General features: G+C 40.9%; 1 protein-coding gene across 1 annotated transcript in view; it reads left to right on the top strand.

Moving 5' to 3' along the window:
- Positions 1-24,260, top strand: part of TSPAN13 (tetraspanin 13) — a 40,010-nt gene continuing 15,750 nt past the window's right edge. The window contains exon 1 of the mRNA XM_008055864.2: positions 1-131. Within this exon, the coding sequence (XP_008054055.1) occupies positions 69-131 (63 nt within the window). The 5' untranslated portion in view covers positions 1-68. The remainder of the gene's footprint in view (positions 132-24,260) is intronic.

Here is a 24,260-nt window from a genome sequence, read left to right on the forward strand (position 1 = left end):
GCGGCTGCCCGGGGAGCTCCGCCGGTGTCCGAGCGAATCGGCAGCTGCCGGCGGCCGCAGGCGCCAAGATGGTTTGCGGGGGCTTCGCGTGCTCCAAGAACTGCCTGTGCGCCCTCAACCTGCTCTACACCGTGAGTACCGGGAGTCCCTCCTCGACGCGGGGGGCTCTGCACCTGCCCGGGCGCCCCTCGGCGCCCCTGCCTGACCGGCGACTCCCTCGCCGGGTCCCGCGCCCCCTTCCCGTCTTCCCACGCTCTGCGCGCCCCGGGCCTCGCCGTCAGTCCCCGCCGGGGACCCGGAGCCGGCGCTTGTCGCAGTCTCTGGCTCTCCTTCATTGTGAAGGCTGGCCGGCCGCGGCTCTGCCACCCTGCTCCACCCCGCCCCCTCACCCACCGCCTTGTTTTCCAGACGTAGAACCACCTCTTCCCGCTTCCCCATCCCGGTCTCTCCCGCAGCTCGCTCCTGGCGCCCAGCCGGGGCGGGCGGGGAGGCGGGAGAGCCGCCTCGGCTCTGCGGACGGTGGTGGGGACGGCGGGGTCTGAAACTGACGAGGCGACCGAGGGATGGGGTGCCTGGCGGCCGGCTCTGCGTGTTCTCGTGCTTTTCACTGAGGCCACGGTGTAGGTTCGCAGGATATCCGCTGCTTCCGAAGTTTGTTTCGTGCTTACAATGAAGGGATGCCTTTTTGTCCTTGTTATTGCCAGTTTTGCTCATACTTGATGCTTTTTCCCTGTGTCTCCCCTATTATCAATCCTCCAACTCCATTTGAAACGACGTCCTCCAGTAAGTAAGCGAGCCTCCACCCAAGTCGTTTTTTTCCCTGCCAGCCTGCTTGGGCCTTTTAGTTCTAGCCCTGCAGGCTATGTGTGTGATTTTGGAGGCGTAATTCCGAGTGAACCGGAGGATGGGAGGACAGATTGACGTGCACTGAATGCCTACCTACCATGGCTCAAGTTTTACGTACAAGATGTTGGGTCGTCGTTCTGATAACCATCCCAGGGATGGGGCATTGTCTACATTTTATATATAAGGCAACAGACCAAAACGGGTTTTAATAAGTTTACATAGCTGGTAATCGGCGAATCAGAAGTGGGACCTAGGCTGTGGAATCCAGATCTTTCCACAGGCTGCCCCTACAGGGCTGAAGAAACTTCCTCTTCTGTCATCAACCCTCCATCATAGCCTTGCTCCCTTCTATAAATACACCTGGAGATTTGCAGCACCCACCCTGAAAACAAACCCAGCACCCCGGCATTAGCAGAGAGCTAGGCCATCTGTGCAAGCTTAAGTTACATCCTTGGGAGAGAGAGGCTTGGGTCATTTTACCATTACTGTTCTTGTGTATGTGAACATGATTGCAGAGCTGCCAAGGCCAAGCAGAAACAGGTGTAGATTATGCTTTTCTGACTGATTGGTAGTAATCTGGTCAACATGGTCACTAATGGCAGACTTGGGGGAAAAAAATTCTGGAACACCTGGTGATACACTTCCTTGGAGTTGTGTGTCAAGCTTCGATCAAAATCCACCTTTGTCTCACCTGAGGCATGCTTATCATATCAGTTGCTTCTTAAGTAAATGCTGACCTGTTCTGCGGGTTGTTGTTTTTGTTTTAAATCGTTGTGAGTGGTTTGCTTAGAACTTCAAATTCCCTATTCTGTGCCCTGACTTCTATGTTTTTTTCCTGTCAATGGTTTAGTCATCTGTTTGCCACACTCTAAAGTGTCTACTTATAGTAGATCGTCTACTTTGCATAGCCGACTAAGGGTTCTATGTAGATTAATGTACAATTTTTTTAAAAAAGTCAAGTTATTTTTAAATCAAGTTTGACTGCTTTCAAGATATTTCATATTTAGTTGTATCTTCAGCGTATTAGGAAAGCGAGGCAAAAGAAAGGTGACTCTAAAGGGACGTATTAAGACTATTTAATATCTATTCTAAATTATTGACCTTCAAATTGTATTCTATTGATTTTAATTGCTATACAGTAAAACTTAATGAATTGGAAATTCATGGTACTATAAAAATGGTTAGCTCTTTTAAAATCATCAACTCTTTAGGCAAAGGGACATTTCTTAAAATGAATTAGTGGCTACTTCTTGTACCTTGCTTAAATACATTCAGCAGGTTACGGTGGAGGCGAATGCCAGGTGAAAGTTGCACCAAGTCTTAAACAGATACTGTTAATGTGCCATTGCTAGTATTTAGGTTCTGTATCTTTCCTGGTCTCTCCCTCAACATTTTCAGATGTAAAAATGTGAGGCAGTTGGAGTGGGGTCGAGCTTGAAGACTTGGGAGACATTTCTTTGTAACTCATGTATGAGAAGACCATATGTAGATTCTAATCCCACCCTGGTCACTGCCTCTAAAATATGCTCAACGCCTCAGGACTAGGTCTGAGGTTGTTTCTAATAGTGTCGGTAAAATCAGAATTGCCTAAGGGAGAGACTGGAGTAAAGGCCTTGGTTGCCTTAAGTATCCTCTCTTTTGTGTTGAAGCCTTTTCCTGAGGAATTTGAGACTCTCCCTGCAGTCTGCATGCTCTGGTGGGCTGCTGATAAGCCTGAGATTCGCGATCAGTACAGAGCGTGTCACTACAACAAACTGATAGTCCCAAACGTACCCGGGAAATGTGATCACGTGGAAAGGTTAACTGTTGGTTTTGTTGTTGTTGTGTATGGCTTGGTTGTTTTAATCAACTGCATCTGTAGTATTGAACCACCTTACATTAGTGTAGCATATGTTAACAATTTGTATGTGTAGAGGGAAAGGCGGAAGTTGCCATCCCTTGGTTTATCTTCATGGAATTCTAAGAGAGAGATGATTTGTCTCAGAACATTCTACATGTAAAGATCCTGAATGCTTCTTCCTTCAACAAATATTTGAGTGACTATGTGCTGGGCTCTGGTCTCAGCTTGGAAATACAGCAGCAAAAGGGTTTAAAAATCAATATGCTTTTAGGAAACCTCTTTTTAATTTACTACCTTTTTTACTTGGTCTCAAAAACTGTACTTAGGTAATAAACATTTGTGTATTGTGTGCACTCTGCTGAGAACTGTGAGAAATAATCAGTACATCCAAGGACTGTATCCTGTGGAGATAGGATCTAGTTGGGAGACATAGATTGGGAAAACTGAATGGTGTGTCAGGGACATGCTGACCTTAGATGCCGTAAAATTTCAGAATGGGAAAGATCTTTGTGAGTTAGAGAAGGTGGGGAAATAAATGTGTGATTGAATTGGGGAAGTGTAGGAATAACATGTGGGTCTTTTTGTTAGCATGTAGGATATAAATAAAAACTAAAACTATTTTTGGGAAAATGATGAATTTTATTTTTAATAGTTTATTTTTATTTTTTAAAACACAGAATTACCATATGAAATAGTTTATTTTCATATGACTATTTTAGGTTGAAAGCATTTTGACAAATAGTAAAAAGAACTTTTAAAGATTATTCATAGTGATTTGTGAGGAACTTTAGGGAATATAAAATGAATGTTGTGTTAAAATATGTAACATTTTGAAGTTTTATAAAACATCTTCTTGTGTTTCTTAACCGGAGAAGAAAGCTCTATTTAGAGAAAAAAAAAGAAGAGGTAGCTGACTTTGTTAAATAGAACCAAACAGAAAAAAATGACCAAAAATGCATTTACTGAGATTTTAAGAGTTGCACTCACAGTTTTATGTATGTATATATATATTTATTTATACATATATATTTTCAAATATACATATATTTGAATAGTTTTAACTTACAGTCTCAAAATCAGGAGGGAAATTTTAGAAGTTGAAGTTTGGTTTCTTTTTTTTTTTTTGTATGTTTATTCTAAAATCTTTCCAAGTTTGATACTTTTCTTTTCGCCATTTTCCCTCTACATCTTTGATTGTTTTTAGAAGAATTCTCATGCAGCATCAAAAATTATACTGATTTTCATGAATTCTAAAGCACATTAATTTACATGTTAGTCTCTCAGAAACTGGGATCCATATTATAGTAGGTAAAATATGCCATATCTGTCAGATTAAAAAAAATGTCTTTGGGAGGCTGAGGTGAGTGGATTGCCTGAGCCCGCGGGTTTGAGACCCGCCTGGGCAGCGAGACCTCATCTCTACAATAAATAAAAAAATCAGCTGGGCGTGGTAGCGCGCACCTGTAATTCCGGCTACTTGGAAGGCTGAGGCGGAAGGATCGCCAGAGCCCAGCAGGTCGAGGCTGCGGTGGCCGGGAGCAGCCACTGCACTCCAGTCTGGGCGACCGAGTGAGACTCCAACTCAAAAAAAAAAAAAAAAAATATCCATACAGTTTATGGGGGCAGAGAGCACTGAAATTATGAAGAAAACTGAGCTTTTCCAACTCAACTTACTTGGACAAACAGCTCTCTTTGAGTTTCAATTTCTTCCTTTATAAATTAGTGATGATATTTTAAATTCTTCCATTATGAGGACAAATTGAGATCATGTGTATAAATGCTTTAGTACAGTTTGAGGTGGAAAGAGTTGAGTTACTTTAAACTTCTGAATTACAAACTTACATGCTGTAACAGAAAAATTTTCAAGCTATTGGGATGTTTAGCATGTATAGGCTGGTGTTAAGTCAACAGGCCCTACAGAGGCAAGAGTTCATATCTTCAAGATAAATAATCTTTTAGTTGTAAGAAAAAAATGCTGAGGCATGTTAAGTATATATTCGGAATTGCAGTTTTTAGATTTAGCTATATATATATTTTTGAGTCCTACTCTAGTCAGTAGAGGACTGGAAAAGTATACTTTTGTTCAGTCTCAGGATCAAAATAAATGAAAATCACTAATATTTTGGTCAAACAAAAATCTACTTATTGCAGTTGCTTTCAAACTATTATATTTTTCAAATTATTCTAGTTTTTTTTTTTCTTCTTCAAGACAGAGTCTGGCTCTGTCACCCAGACTGGAGTGCAGTGGCACAATCAATAGCTCACTGAAGCCTTGAATTCCTGAGCTCAAAGGATCCTCCTACCTCAGCCTCCTGAGTAGCTGGGACTAAGGGAACTACTACCACATTCTGCTGATTTCTAGTTTAATGTGTGATCACGTTTGTAGTATTAGCTCCCTGTCATTGTTCAAATTGTTTTTTGAGTTGGAGTCTCATTCCTTCGCCTACGCCGGGGTGCAGTGGCACTCACTGCTCACGGCCACCCCGGCTCCCGGCCACCTCAGCCTTGACCTGCTGGGCTCCGGCGATCCTTCCCGCCTCAGCCTTCTGAGTAGCTGGAACTACAGGCGTGCGCTACCACGCCCGGCTGATTTTTATTTTATTGTAGAGATGAGGTCTCGCCAAGTTGCCCGGGCTGGTCTCGAACCCACGGGCTCAGACAGTCCACCGCCTCGGCCTCCCAAAGTGCTGGGATTGCAGGCTGAGCCACCGAGCCTGGCCTGCTGAATGTTTTACTTGTATTTTTTGTTGTTGTTGTTGACAGGATTCAATCTACTTGCATTCTGAATTAGGAAAATACTGCTTACGAAGCCTGGAATTTTTAGAGAATATTATTAGTATTAATAATATTATTATGCTGATATTTATAATCTGCTTTTATTTAAATATGTTCTTAAAATTTTTTAATTTTTATTTGTGGAGACATGGTCTTGCTGTTTTGCCCCAAATGGTCTTGAACTCCTGGCCTCAAACCATCCTCCCACCTTGGCCTCCCAGAGTCCTGGGATTATAGGTGTGAACCACCATGCCTGACCAAATTTCCCAACTTTTGGTTTAAAAATACAGTAACAAAAATATTCAGTTCATACCATTTTTCACTTGAAATGAGTTTGCTGGTGTTCAAAAAGTTTACAGAACTACTAAAGGCCTTTTCAAAGAAAGGCCAACTTTGGGTGAAAATTCAGCCCATATTTAAAAAGTGAGATTGGAACATCTCAGTGGCTTAATTTATATGCAGATTTAGGTGGGTTAGTAGTGGGTGTTGTTATTTCAAGCACATTTGAGTTACTGATGAAGGCAGGTTGAGTTTGGTCTTTCTTCCTTCTTATCTACATTTCACCTGAATTCATCTTCAGACCATTTTAACACTATAAAAGGAGTTAACCAAACTCACCGGCAATAATGCATGAAGACTCTAGGAGGAGAGTAAACACAAATTTGTTGGCGTGCCACTCAAGTTCTCTCACCGCCCACCTGCCCTTCATGTACAAGTGTTTTCTATATTTTAGCTACCTGGCATTCCCCACATATTTTTGCCCTTTTCTGCCTTCCTGTCTTTGCTAATCATAAAACTATCTCTGTCTCTGGAAAGTTACCCTGTAAAGCCTCCAGTTTCTTCGGTCAGAAAGAAATTTTTACTTGAAAATTTTTTCTTTGGTATCTTAATACTTGGGTGTTACCTAGACTAATTCAGTCAGCATTCAGGGGAAGGAGAGGACATTCAATGTTTTTGTTTTTGTTTTTGTTTTTTTTGAGATTCCTAGTTAATTCTATATTACAATGAGGGCTGAGGGCCTTTGTTGGAAAAGTTCGTTTTACTTTGTTATTAGCCATACCAGATGGGCATTGTAGATAGTTAGGGGCTGGTTTTTCTCTCCTGCTGGACCATTGACTTCCTTTTGGCAGAGACCATAGCTTCCTATAATCTATTTTTCTCTTGTTGCATCCTTCATTTTGTAGTTTGTTCTTTTAAAATTTAAACATAGAGTCTGTGTTCTCTAAATATTTCCTGAATTGAATTTGCATAATTGACTGCCCCTTTCCAGCTATTCTTTACAGGTAAAATTTACATTAGGAACATTTATATAAAATAATACTGTTTTTCTTAACCCTCAGTGATCAAAATTAAATCCAGAAGTGGAGCTAAATATTTTAAAGCATGAAAATTAGCATTAGCTTAAAATTAATAATATTAAGTCAGAATTACTTTTATCCATCCACTATAGAATCTAATATTTTTAAAAACACACTTTTTTGTTCCATTCTTGGCCAACTTTTCAAACACCTCTCTGGGTTTCCTATAGCCCTTCCCATGAACGAATACACTTCCTGTAAAATTGTGTTATAATCATAGCTGGCTGGGGTGCTTTATGTTATGAGTCTAATCTAAGTGTATTATAAGATGCACCCAAGTCATTTTCTTTTTTGTATTCATTCCAGTCATAAATTCTAATTGACCACCTATAGCAGGGAACAAAACACACCACATGGCCTGCCTTCATATAGCTTATTTTATGGGGCAGAGAGATGATAAGCAAATAAGTAATCAGTTATACATCACAGACAGCAGATAAGTAAGCTAATAATATATCATGTTAGAAGGTAAACAGTACTATAGAGAAAAAGCAGAGTAAAAGGAATGAAGGGTGGTGGCGGCAGTGGAGTGGATGAGGGGTACATGGTTTTGTATTTGGCTTGCTTGCAAGACAACATTGGAAGAAAGGTTTGAAGGAGATGAAGAATAAATATCTGGGAGAAGTGTTTCAGTACAGGGAATGGCCTTTGAAAAGACCCCGAGGGAGGAGTATTCCTAGAGGATATAGAGGATAGGGGAGTCAAATGTGACTGGGAAGCTGGGTGAGGTGGCTCACACCTGTAATCCCAGCCACTTTGGGAGGCCGAGGTGGGAGGATTGCTTGAGCCCAGGAGTTTGAGACCAGCTTGGGCAGCATAGTGAGACTTTGTCTCTACAAAAAATAAAAAAAAAATTAGCTGGGCATGGTGGTGTGCACCTGTAGACCCAGCTATCGGAAGGCGAGGCAGAAGGAACACCTGAGTTCAGGAGTTTGAGGCTGCGGTGAACTGTGATCATGCCACTGCACTCCAGCCTGGGCAACAGGTTGAGACTCCTTACTTCAAAACAAAACAAAACAAATGTGACTGGGACAGAGTGAGCAAGCCATGCACTGGTAGGAAATAAAGTCAGGGAAGTTCCAGGACCCAGATTATGATGGCCTTGAGAATACTGTAAAGATTTGAACTTTTGCACCAAAGTGGAATGGGAAGCCATTCACCTGGGGTAGCGTGGTCTGCTTTTTATGTAAAAGATCAGACTCTTGAATGGAGTATAGATTATAGATGGCACGGTTAGTAGCAGTAAGACTAGTGATAAGCCTATTGCTGTAATTTACACATGAGACAGTGGAGACTTGGACTAGCAACAGAACAAAAAGAAATCGATTCTGGGCCTCTTTTGGAAGTGGCACCAGACCTGATTTCCTGAGAGAAAGAGACAAGCCACATGATTCATGATTGATGGCTTAAGCAGGGGGCAGGATAGATACGCCATTAACTAGGATGGGGAAGACAGTTGGTGGGTGGCGCTGGCTTTGGGATCAAAATAAGAGGTCCAGAATTAGATGTGATGCCAGTAGATACCCATGTGGAGGTGTCAAGTAGCCCTTATAACTGACAACACTGTGGTTCAGGGGACTGTCTGGATATTTAAATTCAGAGAGCCATATACAAGTTGAAATTGAGTGAAATCAACAAGTTTGTGAGGGCAGATAGGAAGGGGTCATGGTGCTTGCATTGAAGCAGTGATGTTCATGCTTTAAGAGGTCCTGGAGATGAGGAAGATTAAGCAAAGGGGCCTGACAAGGAATAAGCTGGTCAAGGTAGGAGAAAAACCAAGCAGAGGGTGGTGTCCTAGAAGCCAAGTACAAGCCATTTCAAGGAGATGGGATTGAACATCGGTGTCAAATGCTGTTGATAAGTAAGATAAGGAGCAAGACTCAATTCTTGGGTTTGTCAGAAGTCATTGTAAAGAGCAGTTTACCTTTTTCTTTCTTTCTTTTCTTTTCTTTTCTTTTTTTTGGTAGAGGTGAGGTCTTGGTATGTTTTCCAGATTGGTTTCGAACTCTTGGGCTCAAGCAATCCTCTGGCCTTGGCCTCCCAAAGTGTTGGGATTATGGGTATGAGCCACTGTGCCTGCCCATACCCTTTTATTTTTCTTATGATAAGCCCCTCAACACTAAGGATTCTATCACAATCATTCTTGTTTTCCTGAGTGCCCAGCACAGCCCTGGCATAAGGTTGGCATTAAGTTAATGAAGATTCAGTGCAGTGTTGTTCATTTGGCTTCAACCTTGAGCGTCTGGTTATTTAGCAAAAATCTACATTATTTATAGAACTTTCATATTTCCATCCAGATGTTTGGCATCACAGAAACACATGCTTGATCTTCTCTGAATGACTCTTCGGTTTTCCACATTAAGCCAAAGTTCAGAGGAGAGTTCCACGTTCAAGTTAATTCCTTGTTACGAATGTTGAAGTGTATTGAGGAAGACAGTCTAGGCCTTTTTTTCTCGACATGTCTCTGGATGCTGTATTACATTTTGGGGGGATAATCCTTCTTTACTCATGCCTGTTTTAAATTTACTTGCCTTCTGCTACCATCATCACTTCTCTCTTGATTCAGTGCTAACGGAACATTTTAAAATAATTTAACTATAGCAACTGATCCAGTTTTTTCAAATGTTCTCGATTCCTCTTTCATCCTCAGCGTGATTCATTTACCCTGGGAGATTTTTGATGCTCAAAAAAAGTAGCTGTTTTAGCGACACTGAAATCTATTTTTTCACCTTTTTTATTATTTCTTTTTTACAATTTTTATTTTAAAGATGTGGCGTGCACTTCAGGATTAGTTAGATCAGTGGTCATCGTACAGGTAAAGTATGGGGCCTCCTTTCGCCCCCACTTTACCTGGTTTGAGATCAGGTACCCTTATTGATGTGTGTTCCCCCCCATTTTTTCATCTTGTTCTTGAAATGTAGTGGATATTTGATGAAAGAATGGAATTCTCTCCTATAGGGTGTATAGACAAGGAATAACATGGGACATCATTAGATTGAATTTCTTCCTCTCATATACTGTATAGGTTGGAGAATAAACATTTGCTTGTCCTAAAAGTGTGAAGACAGTACTATAAGCTCTTTCCTTCAGTGGGGTGTTTTGAGCTCTCTTCTGAATCAGGTACTTAAACCAGGTGCTAGGAATATAAGAGCACTGTATGCCTTGATTGACACTTAAAGTAGAGGGCTCATCAGAAGAACTCAAAGTTTGACTGGGGCGGGGAAGAAAAGCTAATGAATGACCTCCAGAGGTCATCCAGGCCCTTCACATCCTGGAAATTGTCAGCGTGGGCATATGGACTTTATCCTAAGATTAGAGATACAGGGTAGTCAGCCTAGAAATGACCGGATCCGATTGGCTTTTTAAACAAAAGTACCACAATATTAGAAAAGAGTTCAGATGTAGATAGTAGAAATGCAACTATCACTGCTTAAAATTGTAAGGTTTATTATTATTTCCATGTAGAAGTCAAGAAGTAGGTGTATAATTTAAACATGTTGTCATGGACCCAGTCTTCATCTGCTTTCCTGCCCAACCATCCTTGGCTTTCTTCCTTGTCACCAAACCATGGTATGTTCCATACAGGAGGAAGATGCTCTAAAATGCCTTTCCTGGCTAGGTGCCGTGACTTATGCCTGTAATCCCAGCACTTTGGCAGTCTGAGCCAAGAGGATTGCTTGAGCCCAGGAGTTTGAGACCAGCCTAGGCAACATAGTGAGAAGTCGTCTCTACAAAAAAGTGAAAAATTAGCCAGACATGGTGGTATGTACTTGTAGTCCCAGCTACTCAGGAGACTGAGGCAGAAGGATCACCAGAGCCCGGGAGGTCAAGGCTGCAGTGAGCTGTGAACGTGTATTCTGGGACTCCAGCCTGGAAACAGAGTAAGACTCTGACTCAAGAATAAATACATACATACATACATTTTTAAAAAATGCCTTTCCTTGTAAAGCTTTGTCTTTTAGGGGAGAGAACAGATTTATTGACTTATTATTGACAAAGCAGCTGCACATACTTAAAGTACAGCATTTGATAAGTTTTGGTGTATGTATACCTGAGAACTCACGGTCATATTTAAGACCTTGAATATATTCATCACCCTCAGAAGTCTCCTTTTCTTCCTTTATAATCCCTCTTTCCTGCCCCTAAACCTCTGTTCCCAGTCCGTAGGCAACCACTGACTTGCTCAGCAGTAAAATTTAGGTTGGAGTTCAATTTAGTGAGCTTCAAGAGGGTGTTTGCAGAAGAAAGGAGGTCTGGGACATTCCTCTGGCTCATTGATTCTCTTCTTTTGACCTTAGAATAAGGTTTTCAGAGGTCTTTTAGCAAAAGGGAGTGCTCATGTTTTTTAGAGTTTACTGACAAGGAGAAGAATTTGATTTGGTTTCAGGAAAGTGGTCACAATAGGGAAGGTAAACAGGGTCAGTGCAAGTTTACAAGTATTAAAAAATTTGTGATAAACACTTGCAAGATGAAGATAGTATTAGTCAGAAATCTTCATGGGTGGTAGATAATCTTGAAAGAATGTGTCGGCTCATATAACTTTCAGTAGTCAGATCATAACGTTTGGCTAGACCAAGGGCTTGGAAAAGGTCAGAACTCTTGTGCCTTCTATCCACTTTTCAGCTTACCTGGCCTCTGCTTAGCTTCTTTTTGGAGGCCAGATCTTTCCATGTGCAGGACGGCCACTGTCAGAATCAATTTTGGTTTTATAGCTTGCCATACTGGAGTATCCCATTTTTTTTCCCTTCAGTATCCCTGTATCAAGTCCTACGGGGCATACTTATTGGCCCTGCTAATTCTTGGGCCCATCCCTTTGACCAGGCGCTGTTGACAGTAGGGTGGGCAGCCATGATTGGTAGGCCCGAGCCTTGTGTTTCTGTTCCTCCCGTTGATAGGAGGGGGCCAGTGATGCACTATGATTAAGGGTCTCATGAGAAATACATGAGATGGATTGCAAAAGCAACATTTGTCCAAGACAGAGGTCAGTCCTACTCCGGCCAGCAATTTGTTGGTTCTTCTATTCTTAATTCTAGGTTATTTTAGTAATTTCTTCATCATTTGAAAGATTTAGTGTAGCAGTTTAACATTTCAACATTCATGCTAGATTATAAAGAACATTGTGCACATATTTTCCTTTGTTCTTTAATAGCATTGCTTGTATCAATCAGAAAGATGCATAGACACATGGTGATCTCAAAGATAAAGTTTTTTCATCGCAAGTAGCATTTCTTGCTTCCCCACTCTAGGCAATGCACTTTGTGCCTTTGGGTTTGTGTGGGGGTGTAGGTATATGTGACAAATTTCTGAGTTAGACGAAAGAAAAAAATAATGTACAAAATGAAGACGCTAGTGTTTGGTAGTTAACAAGTGTCAAGGTCATATGAGTAGAGGGTTTTGTTGTTCATTAACACATCACCATGCAGTCAGGTCTCATGGGAAGTAAGTTGAAGAGATGCTATTCAAACACATGTTGATCAGGCTACAAAGCAAGCCTGCAATTTCTTATGCATTATTATAGTGTCCTATAGCAAAAAAAAAAAAAAAAACCAAAAAAAAAACTACCCATCAGAAAATTGCCATAATTCTGTTACTGTGTCATTGGGTATGCCACATTGCTCTTCACCTATAAAATGAAAGGAATGGGTGAAGATCACTACCAGATCCTCATGTACCTTAATGTTCTGTGAGTCTGTGCTGTCTGTGAAACTTGGCTGAGAATGTTTATGTCCTTTGCATCCTCTGTTTATTCACTTTTCATTAGAATCTATTCACGTGTGCACTGGTGGTTTTGCCATTGCTGTCTTCTCTTGAAATTTGCTTGGGAAAGCAATGCCAATTTTAAATGTTTTTATAATCTTGCTTTGGAATGCCTTTTCCATAGCAGTTCTTTTAACGCTCTTTTTAAAGTTCTTTGTATATCATTCACTTTTCTTTGTTTTACAAGAAAACAGGAAAGGTTGGTGCTTCCTGCTCATAAAATCATTACTAACAACAAGTTAACAGATGCATAATTTGTTTTTATGAACATTCCGTCTTCCAAGGGAAGGAAACTATTTGTCATAAGTCTAAATTTACTTACTATTACAATTGATTTGTAAGAAAACTGTTATTATAGTTGAACAAAGGATCCTTTGAAGTTCCTTTGTCTACCAAGTTCTAGTGATAATCTTAGGCTGTTTAATTATGTGTTAGAATTAATTTTATTGGAATCAATAATTTTTAGATCACTAGTTCTCTTCAAAACTACAAACTAACCATAACACATAATTACCGCTACTCAGAATTAAATTGTTCATTTATTTATTTATTTATTTATTTTGAGTTGGAGTCTCACTCTGTCACACAGACTGGAGTGCAGTGGCCGCTCGCGGCCACTGCAGCCTCGACCTGCTGGGCTCCGGTGATCCTTCTGCCTCAGCCTTCCAAGTAGCTGGAACTACAGGCGCATGCTACCACGCCTGGCTAATTTTTTGATTTATTGTGGATATGAGGTCTCGCCAAGTTGCCCAGGCGGGTCTTGAACCCGCGGGCTCAGGCAATGCGCTCACCTCAGCCTCCCAAAGCGTGGGATTACAGGCTGAGCCACCGAGCCCAGCTTGTTTTATTATTTTTAAAAGACTCCTTTTTAGTAAAAAGTTAAAGAAACACTGATAATCAAATTTTGTTAGAGGCATAGTATAAATCTCTAGATGCTATTTCTTAATTTATTTTAGGATCGAGACTACATGTGGAGATTTTTTACACAGGTATATTGCGTGAAAGTGAGGTTTAGACATCTGAAGAGCAACTCCCTCCCCCATGGTGAACTTGGTACCCAGTGGGTAGTTTTAGAGTCCTTGTTCCTCCTTCCTCCTTCCCCCCTTTAGCAGTACCCAGTTACATCTTTAACTGTTATTTCTTTCTTTCTTTTTTTGAGTTAGAGTCTCAGTCTGTCTTCCAGGCTGGAGTGCAGTAGCACTCTCACAGCCACTGCAACCTCAACCTGCTGAGCTCAGATGATCCTTCCACCTCAGTCTTCCAAGTAGCTGGAGCTACAGGCGTGTGCCACCACACCCAGTTAATTTTTTATTTATTGTAGAGATGAGGTCTCATCAAGTTGCCTTGGCTGGTCTCGAACCCCTGGACTCAGGGAGTCCTCTTGCCTCCACCTCCCCAAGTGGTGAGATTACAGGCATGGGCCATCACGCCCGGTTGTTATTTCTAATTTAAAAAGTTAATTATGGGCATTTGGAGATTTTTGTTATAATGTGTCAGGAACACCAGTCACACACACGTTGTTTTTACTTTTTGAAATAAAAAAAAAGAAGGTATTTTTGAGGGGTCATCAGAAAATTGATTAGCTCAAATAAGTTCACATTTGTACTGCTTTGCTGCTGTGCAATAAATTCAAAATTTGTTTTGGATTGGACAGTTGATCTATGTTCTCTTTCACCCTTGGGAATGACCCTTACAAATGAGTGTGTGTGTGTGTGTGTGTGTGTGTGTGTGTGTGTGTGTGTGTGTGTGTACACCAGGGAATTGGATATGAGAGGGGGGTGGGGTGGTATCTTGGTTCACACTTAAGACCCTGAGATTTGCCTTCTATTATAAACAAGTGAAGAATTGACAAATTTATTGTCTGCTGCCTTCAAGTATATACCACCTTTGTTCAAAAACCCCCTTTATCCTAAATGGGAACAAATTATAGGCAGGAATGTAGACTGTACTTGAATGTGCACAGATGGGAATTAATGTGATGTATTTGAAAGACAAATAAGGATATCTTAATTTAGATAGCCGGGTTTGGGAAATAGTGGGAACCAAGGCTGAATGAGAAGAGTTGGAACAATTTATAGAGGAAAGCAAAGCAGAAGAATTTAGAATTGTTAACTTAGAAGGGGGCTGTTAAAATTTTCAAGCCTAGGTTTTTGTTTTTGTTTTGCTGGAGTGCAGTGACATACTCACTGTCACTGCAACCTCGACCCGGTGAGCTGAGGTGATCCTTCCACCTCAACCTACCAAGTAGCTGCAACTACTTGGAAGGCACACACTACTGAGCCTGGCTTATTTTTTGATTTATTGTAGAGATGAGGTCTCACCAAGTTACCAAGGCTGGTCTAGAACCACGCCGGGCTCCTCAAGGCTAGTTTTAATTAGGAAATGTTTTCTATTTCTGATTTATTCTTTTATATTTTTGCAGTTTGTCCATTTAACAGAACTAGATAAGAAATCATTTGTATTCTGTTGTGTGATCACATCAGAATCTATGAATTCCTTGGTCATTATCTTTGAGGTTGGTTTTGACTTTTTACAGTTACAGACAAGGCTGCAGCAGAATCCTGGTATGTCTAGCAGGGGACATGGGTGTTTTTCTTGGAGATTAACCTAGAGACAGAATTGGTGGGTTCGTAAGGGACACTCAGCTCTAGTTTTCTGAGGTGCTGCTAACTTGTTTTGTAGAGTGACTACAACAACTGATGTTTCTACTTGTATACTACTTCTAGATTCCCCACCTCCTTGGTGTCATCAGGCTTAATTTTTACCAATCTAGTGCCTGTGAAATGGTATCTCATTGTTTTAATTTTTGTTTTCCTGATTTTTAGTGAGATTTATCATCTTTCATGTGTTGATTGACCTTTCACATTCCTCTTCAGTGAATTGCCTCTTATTACCTTTTGTTACTTTTCAGTGTGCTTTTTGTCTTAATTTGTAGGTGTTCTTTAATACATATGGGTGTTGGAAATATCTTCTCCTAGTCCTAGGCTTATCCTATATTGTCTGATACTTTTCACTATATAGTATAGAATTTAATTTTTTTTTTTTTGAGTTGGAGTCTCACCCTGTTGCCCAGATTGGAGTACAGTTTCACCTTTGTGGCCCTTACAAATGAGAATATGTATTTGTGTGTGTGTATGTGTGTGTGTGTGTATACTTGGAATTGGGTACGAGAAGGTGGTAGGGTAGTGTCCTGGTTCACACTTAAGACCATCTAAGTGGTCTTATGGCTTACTGCATTCTTGACCTCCTGTGCTCAGGTGGTCCTCCCACCTCAGCTTCCTACTAGGACTACAGGCACATGCCACCACACCCAGCTAATATTTTTATTTTTTTGTAGAGACAAGGTCTTGCTATGTGCCCAGGCAGGTCTTAAACTCCTAGGCTTAAGCTGTCTTCTCACCTTGACCTCCCTAAGTGCTGGGATTGTAGGCATGAGCAACCACTCCTGACCAGAATTTAAAAATTTTTAATATATAGTGTAGTATGATTGTAAAAACACAGACTCTGCAGCCAAGCAATTTGGGTTTACAGACCAGTTCTACCCCTTCCTTGCTGTAACCTTGGGTGAGTTACTTAACATCTTTGTGTACAATTTTACCAATCTGGAAAATGGGAGGCAGTGGTATCTAATTTAATAGATTAAATTAGTTAATAAATGTAAAGCACTTACAATACTTCCTTAAATAGAGTAAATGCCATATCAGTATTATACGTGTATTTTTGGTGATCTTGCTTAATAGATTTTTCTTTAGCCACAAAATCTTTAAAATGTTGTCTGTACTTTTAAGGTATGCCTTTTATATGTAGAGTTTAATCTGTATTGTGAGGTGGGGACTAATACGATCCTTTTTCAAAATGGGGACTTGATTGTCACAGGGCTACTTATTAAAGCCCACTCTTTCCCTACTGATTTAGAATTTCATCTTTCTCAAAGAGCATACTGTTGACTTATTTAGATAAGTGTCAGTTACTTGGTTTTGAAGACTGAACTATTATAATAAGTTCTGATATTTGTTAAATGGTTTTTAACTTCTTTTAATTTCACCTAGATTTAATTTTACTAATTAAAAAAATAAAGAAATGTGTCCAAATGGAGTCAGCTCAAATTTTGCAGAGCATGGATGAAAACAACAAAAGCAGAGATTCAGGACAGTTAGATTTAACCACCGACAGGACTGGTTTGCCACCAGGAGCATTTCTGCCTGTTGCCAGTGATGGTACAGATGGGCTGAGAAAAAGTACAGCAGACACAGATTTTTCTCTGTAATCTTCTTAAAAATATTCCGAGGTGTGGCATCCTTCCATATGAATTAATGGATCGTTGTGTAAAGTTCTATCCAAAACCCTGTTGAGACTTTGACTAGAAGTACATTTAGCATATAGGTTAAATGGGGTGTGAATTAATGCTTTATTATAATGAGTGTTCTCATCCATGAACATACTATATCTTTTCATTTTTCTTCATTTTTTTAAACATCTTTTTCGTGTTCTTCAATACATTTCACAGTTTTCTTCATGAAGGTCTTAAACTATTTTTATTAGATTTATTCATATGTACCTTATATTTTGGGAGGATATTACAAATTATATCCTTTTTTTTGAGTAGGAGTCTCACTCTGTCACCCAGGCTGGAATGCAGTGATACCCTCACAGCTACTGCAACCTCTACCTATTAGGCTCAGGTGATCTTCTGCCTCAGCCTTCCAAGTAGCTGGAACCACAGGCATGCACCACCATACCTGGCTAATTTTTTGATTTATTGTAGAGATGAGGTCTTGCCAAACTGCCCAGGCTGGTCTCGAACCCCTGGACTCAGGCAATCCTCTCACCTCCGCCTCCCAAAGTACTGGGATTACTGGCGTGAGGCCAGTGTGCCTGGCGCACAAATTATATCCTTAAAAACACATTAACTTTTTTTAGTTCTTCATTGTGCTGTCGATTTTTGTATATTGATCTTGTTTCTCGCAACTTTGCTGGTTCTTACCCATTTTATAATATTTGGATCCTTTTGGATTTACTTTGTAGATACTCCTGTTAATTTGTAATTAATAGTAGCTGTGTTCTCCTCTTTCCATCATTATTCTTTGTGTGTGTGTGTGTGTGTGTGTGTGTGTGTGTGTGTGTTGGAATCTCACTCTGTGGCCCAGACTGGAGTGCAGTGGCACGCTCCCAACCACCACAGCCTCGACCTACTGGGCTCCAGTGATCCTTGCGCCTCAGCCTTCCAAGTAGCCGGAACTACAGACACGCGCTACCATGCCTGGCTAATTTTTGATTTATTGTAGAGACGAGGTCTCACCAAGTTGCCCGGGTGGATCTTGAACCCATGAACTCAGGCAATTCACTCGCCTCAGCCTCCCAAAGTGCTGGAATTACAGGCTGAGCCACCGAGTCTGGCCCCATCATTATTCTTTATCCGCTCTTACTCAGTTGTCTAAGACTCTACTACAATGCTGAATAGAAGTGGTGAAAGCCCATACCTTCATATTATTCTGCATTTTGAAGGAAATGTTTCTTATGTTTTATCTTTGAGTGTGATTTTTGTTTTGGATTTTTCATAGGTATTCTTTATCAGCCAAAAACATATGAGGAGATTTACTCTTGTTTTTTCTCTTAAAAAATAATTTTACTGAGAATTGCCATCCCCCCCTTTTAATGCAGCTTCATTATTCCTATTATATAATTGTTTTTTTTTTTTTGAGTTGGAGTCTCACTGTCGCCCAGACTGGAATGCAGTGGCCGCTTCCAGCCACCACAGCCTCGACCTGCTGGGCTGCGGCGATCCTTCCACCTCAGCCTTCCAAGTAGCTGGAACTACAGGTGCGCACTACCATGCCCGGCAAATTTTTTTGGTTTATTGTAGAGATGAGGTCTCGCCAAGTTGCCCAGGTGGGTCTTGAACCCGTGGGCTCAGTCAATCTACTCACCTCAGCCTCCCAAAGCTTGGGATTACAAGCTGAGCCACCGAACCTGGCTAGTTTCTGGTTTTTTCTTTGGGAATCATTTAAGGGCTGGTTTGGAATGATCCTTCCTGAGTTATTTTGAATTTGCTTCTGTGAATTTTCCTTTCCCAAAGGCCATTACATTCTGGGATCAGCTTTTATTTGAATTGCTTGTCTTGAAGATTCCCACATGTCTGAGGTGGTATACATTTAGATGACAAATGTAGGCATGATAGGCTTAGTATTTATCTTTCTTGAAGACTTTTTGAAGAGACTAAGCAATCTTTGCTGTTTTCCTGGATATATTGTTGTGTCTTTTTTGATAACTTTTAACACTGAAAATATAGTAGAATGTTTTAGAGATCCTAGGTATGCAAAAATCTCAGTTCTACTTTCCAAATCTGCTTGGTTTAAAACCTAAGCCCCTCCTCTCTAGGGACATTTGTGATCCAGGAACTCCTTCCTCATCCCCTCATGGGACCCCATGGCCTCAGTTTCGTGCTTACAGTTCTAGCTTTTGGTTCGCCTTTCATTTCTGCCTTATGGAATTTCCAATAGTTTCTGTGTGCTCAACTGTATCTTTTAATAAAATGTTATAATCTTTTTTAGATGTTTTAAAATATTTGTAGCAGGAAGGGATTCTATGTAACTCAGTTGCCTATGTTCCCAGAACCTTCTGTGGTAGGCTGAATACCCCTCTACTCCAAAGTTGTCCACATCCTAATCCTTGGAACTACAAATATGTTACCTTGCATAGCTAAGGGGATGTTGAAGATGTGATTTAAATAAGAATTTTGAGATGGGGAGATTATTCTGGATTTTTTGAGTGAGCTTTGTGTAATCGCACAAATCCTAATTAGAGGGAGGCGGGAGAATTGGAGTCAGAAAAGGGTGTGCGGGGAAGCAGATTGGAATGAGATTTGAAGATGATATGCTGCTGACTTTCAAGATGGAGAAAGGGCTGTACTCCCAGGAATTCCGGAAGCCTCTCGAAGCTAGAAAGGCAAGGAAACAGATTCTGGCCCTGGAGCTTCTCAGGAGTGCAGCCTGGCACTGTGATTTTAGCCTACTAAGACCTATATTGGACTTCAGACCGCCTGAACTGCAAGACAATAAATTTGTGTTGTTCTAAGCTACTGTGTAATGATTTGTTGAAGTGGTGATAGGGGCCAGGTGTGGTGACTCAAGTCTGTAATCCCAGCACTTTAGGAGGCCGAGGTGAGAGGATTGCCTGAACTCAGGGGTTTGAGACCAGCCTGGGCAAGTTGGTAAAACCTCATCTCTGAAATAAATAAAAAAATTAGCCGGGCCTGGTAGCATGTGCCTGTAGTTTTGGCCACTTGGAAGGCTGAGGCGGAAGGATCGCCAGGAGCCCAGAAGGTCGTGGCTGCGGTGGCCATCAGCGTGTCACTGCATTCCAGCCTGGGTGACAGAGTGAGACTCCAACTCAAAAAAAAAAAAAAAAAAAAAAAAAGTGGCAAAAGAAAACCCTGTACGTGTTTTGTAGCAACAATGTGGAGAGCCCTCTGCGAAGGTGTTGGAGGTTTGCCTGGTAGTAGTAATTGGGGTAGACTGAAAACTGTGTTAAAGACACAACAGAATGAACTTGGTGAGGAATACCCTTGACAGAGTTTTATAAAAGGAAGCAGCCTCTTCTTTCCCTCTCTGGTTAAAAAAAAAATTAGAACAGTGTTACTTGTGAATGTTCTAGATAATGTTTTTAGTACTAGCATAATGCCTAGTCTGAGAGCTAGACTAGTGTTTTCTTCCCCCTTTTTGGCTGCAGATGTCATTTTTTGGTTTTGTTTTGTTTTTTAAGGCGAATGGATTCTCATTATTAGTAAGCTGAGTGAGCATTGAATAATTTTCTTATTTTGCTGACATGTTGGTGTTATAAATTAAGTATTTGGTTTGCTGGGAGGATGCTGATGAGAATACCTGACTGCTTCACTCCAGTACATGGTAGGGATTCCATTGATTGTAAATTACCAGGTAGTTTCTGTAACAGTGAGAAGTTCCTGATTTGTCCAACTCCAGATGTATGGACCGTTCTGTGTTTGTTCCCAAATTACCACACACATGGTGGCTTTAAAACAATAGAAATGTGTTCTTTCACAGTCCCAGAAGTTCACAGTCAAGGTGTCCACAAAGTCAGGCTCTTGTGGGAGGACCACAGGGGAGTCTGTTCCCTGCCTCTTAAATCTGGTGGCTGCTCGCACTCTTGGCTTGTGGCTGTATTGATTTCTGCCTCCTTTTTACATCATCTTCTCTCTTGTATGTCTTTCTCTAATTTTATTTCCCTCTGCCTTTCTCTTATAAGGATATGTGTTAGGACATGTAGGGTCCACCCAATAATTCAGGATAAGCTTCTGCTTTTAAGATTCTTTTTTTCTTTTTTGAGTTGGAGTTTCACTATGCCACTCAGGCTGGAGTACAGTGGCACTCTTACGGCCATTATAGCCTCGACCTGTAGGGTTCAGGTGATCCTTCCGCCTCAGCCTTCCAAGTAGCTGGGACTACAGGCACGTGCCACCATGCCTGGCTAATTTTTTGATTTATTTTAGAGATGAGTTCTTGCCAAGTTGGCCAGGCTGGTCTCAAACCTGTGGGCTCAGGCAATCCTCCCATTTTAGTCTCCCCAAATCCTGAGATTATAGGCATCAGCCACTGAGCCTGACCTTTTAAAAATTTTTTTAGGAGATGGGTCTCACTCTGTTGCCTAGGCTGTAGTGGAGTGGTGTGATCATATGTCACTGCAGCCTCCAGTTGCTGGGCTCAAGCAATATTCCCACATCAGCCTCTTAAGCAGCTGGTACTACAGGTACTGCTGCCATGCTTGACTAATTAAAAAAAAAAAATTTTTTTTTTTTAGGAGATGGGGTCTCACTGTGTTGCCCAGGCTGGTCTTGAACTCTTGGCCTCAATTGATCCTCTCCTTGGCTTACCAAAGTGCTGGGATTACAGGCATGAGCCAGCATACCCAAGTAAGATTCTTTATTTAGTCAAAACTTTTGCTGTTTGAGGTTATAGTCATTCCTTTGCTACATAAGGTAATATTCACAGGGAAGTCACATTTTCAGGCAATTCCTTTACTGTTTCTTTGCAGCCTTTGGCCTATTCAATTTATCTGGATTTTTTTTTCATTATTATTGTTCTGTACTGTGACCCACCGCGTAAAAACCTCTGGTATGTTTGTCCTATTGTAATTTTTCATTGTCTCCTACACTGACTTCTTGAGCAAGGGTCAGAAAACTGTAACCCATGGTCCAAATCCATCTCATTGTCTATTTTTGTACAGCCTGTCAGCTAAGAATGGTTTTACATTTTACATTGTAGGCATGAGCCACCATACCCAACTAATATTCTTATATTTAGCATTTTTGTTAATATAGTAAGGATTTGGTGTGATTTGCAAAAGGATTTAAAGAATACTTTAAAGATTTTAAAGTTTTAAAGAACTGTGTGGTTAGAATAATTTTATATACCAGACTATTCATGCTTCTTATCTGTTTGGCTTTAAGCCTTAAAACATGAAATATTGTCCTGCCTGTTAATTTAATTGAAATAGGAAATACACATCATACCCAGGACTTGATGTTGGCTAGTGGGCGGTTCATTTTATATGTCAACTTGGCTAGACTATGATGCCCAGTTGTTTGGTTAAATACTATTCTAGATGTTGCTGTGAAGGTATTTTATAGATGTGACTACCCTTTATAATCAGTTGACTTTAAGTAAATCATATTACTCTTATCGTATGGGTGGGCCTCATCCCATCAGTTGAAGACCTTAAGAGCAAAGATTGAGATTTGCTGAGGAGGCAGGAATTCCTCTTGAGTTTCTAGCCTACTGGCCAGCTCTGCAAATTTCTGAGTTGCCTGTTACATGAGCCAGTTCTCTAAGATTTCTTTGTGTCTTCGTCTTGGTCTCATTTTCTCTTGATAGATAGATACAGATCTAGATATGTTTCCTATTGGTTCGGTTTCTCTGGAAACAGAAATACGGCAGGCTACTCTGATGTGCTGCAAATGTGGACCATCTTCAGTGTCTGGTACCAAGATGCTGCAAGGATGCTAAGCATCACCCTCCTGCCTCGCATCAGCCAGCCCTCTTCCTTCACACCTCCTTCAGGCTTCTGGCTTTCACAGCTCAGGAAAGGAAACGTGTTAGATTTGAATACCACAAAGTCAGAAATAAGCTCACTTGCGAAGGGGCAGAGGGCTTTTTCTCGTCCTAGACTGTTGGTAGTTGTGAGAAGACTATGAGTGAGCATGATCAAAACAAAACAGTAGCAACTGGGCCTGCTGATAAGGAGCAGTTAAGAAGATGAGAGGGACTAGACATACTTCTGAGTGGGGCAAAATTTGTGGACATGTTTTTCTCTCCTTCTCCCTCTGAAAATAAAAGTTTGCTGTGTGTACCAAGTGCAGTGGAGACCACAAAGTTCATATGACCCCCTAACTTGTTTCCATCATTGCTACGGATGGTTTCTTTTATTCCCAAGTTTTGCCTCTTTGGCAAAAAAGACACAATTATTTTGGATAAAAATACAATACAAATAGATGTTCAATATTCAACAGTCTTGCTTGTATCTCTACATATGTAAGAATTTTACATATCAGCAAATGTCAAATTTGTCTAATAAGGTATTACATTTGAAAAATTACACATATGAGCAGAAAAAGATCCATTTAAGTGGTAATTTATATTTATATTTCCTTTCTTTTTTTGAATTGAAGCCTCACTCTGTTGCCCAGGCTGGAGTGCAGTGGCACTGCTCACAGCTACTCAGTCTCAACCTCCTGGGCTCAGGTGATCCTTCTATCTCAGTAGTCCCGAGTAGCTGGGACTACAGGTGCACGCCACCACACCTGGTTCTTTTATTTATTGTAGAGATGGAGTCTCGCCATGTTGTCCAGACTGTTGTAGGACTCCGGGGCTCAAGCAATCCTCCCATCTTGGCCTCCCAAAGTGTTGGGACTACAGGCATGAGCCACTTGTACCCGACCAGAAAATATATTTTTTTATATTTCAATTCTTCCCAAGTGAGTATTATGCTGTCAGGTTGCTCTAGGAAATGGTTGACTGACGATTGAATTGAAGATACTGTCTCCTTCCTGCTCTACTGTTCTCACCCATTCATCCCTCCCTTGATGCCTGTTTAAGCCACATCTTCTGTCAGTGACTTTTCATCTCTATGTGCAGGCTATTTATTTGCGTTATTTTAAAGAAGTGATTGTAACTTTGAGTTTTACAGGTCATAACCATTAAGCATGTGTTCTACTTCTTCAACTGGTGCTGTTTTATAAATATATTCATGAAACCACTGGAATATAAAATAATTTCTTTTTGCTCAAGATGCTGTTTCACTCTAAATAGCTAAAATGTCTTAGACTTTTTTTATCCTGCCAAGCATTTTAAAAGACTCTTTCTCTATGTTTTCTAATAGAACAGATAAATGTTTTCTAATAGAACAGATAACGACATTTAAAGTCATTCATTTCGGCAACAATTCTGTAGCAATTTTTTTTTTTTTTTGAGTTGGAGTCTCACTCTGTCACCCAGACTGGAGTGCAGTAGCCGCTCCCGGCCACCGCAGCTTCGACCTGCTGGGCTCCGGCAGTCCTTCCGCCTCAGCCTTCCACGTAGCTGGAACTACAGGCGTGCGCTACCACTCCTGGCTAATTTTTTGATTTATTGTAGAGATGAGGTCTCGCCTGCCCCGGCGGGTCTCGAACCTGC

Source organism: Carlito syrichta, unplaced genomic scaffold (genome assembly GCF_000164805.1).
Source record: "Carlito syrichta isolate Samal-C Ts95f unplaced genomic scaffold, Tarsius_syrichta-2.0.1 Scaffold301993, whole genome shotgun sequence".
NCBI classification, from domain to species: Eukaryota; Metazoa; Chordata; class Mammalia; order Primates; family Tarsiidae; genus Carlito; species Carlito syrichta.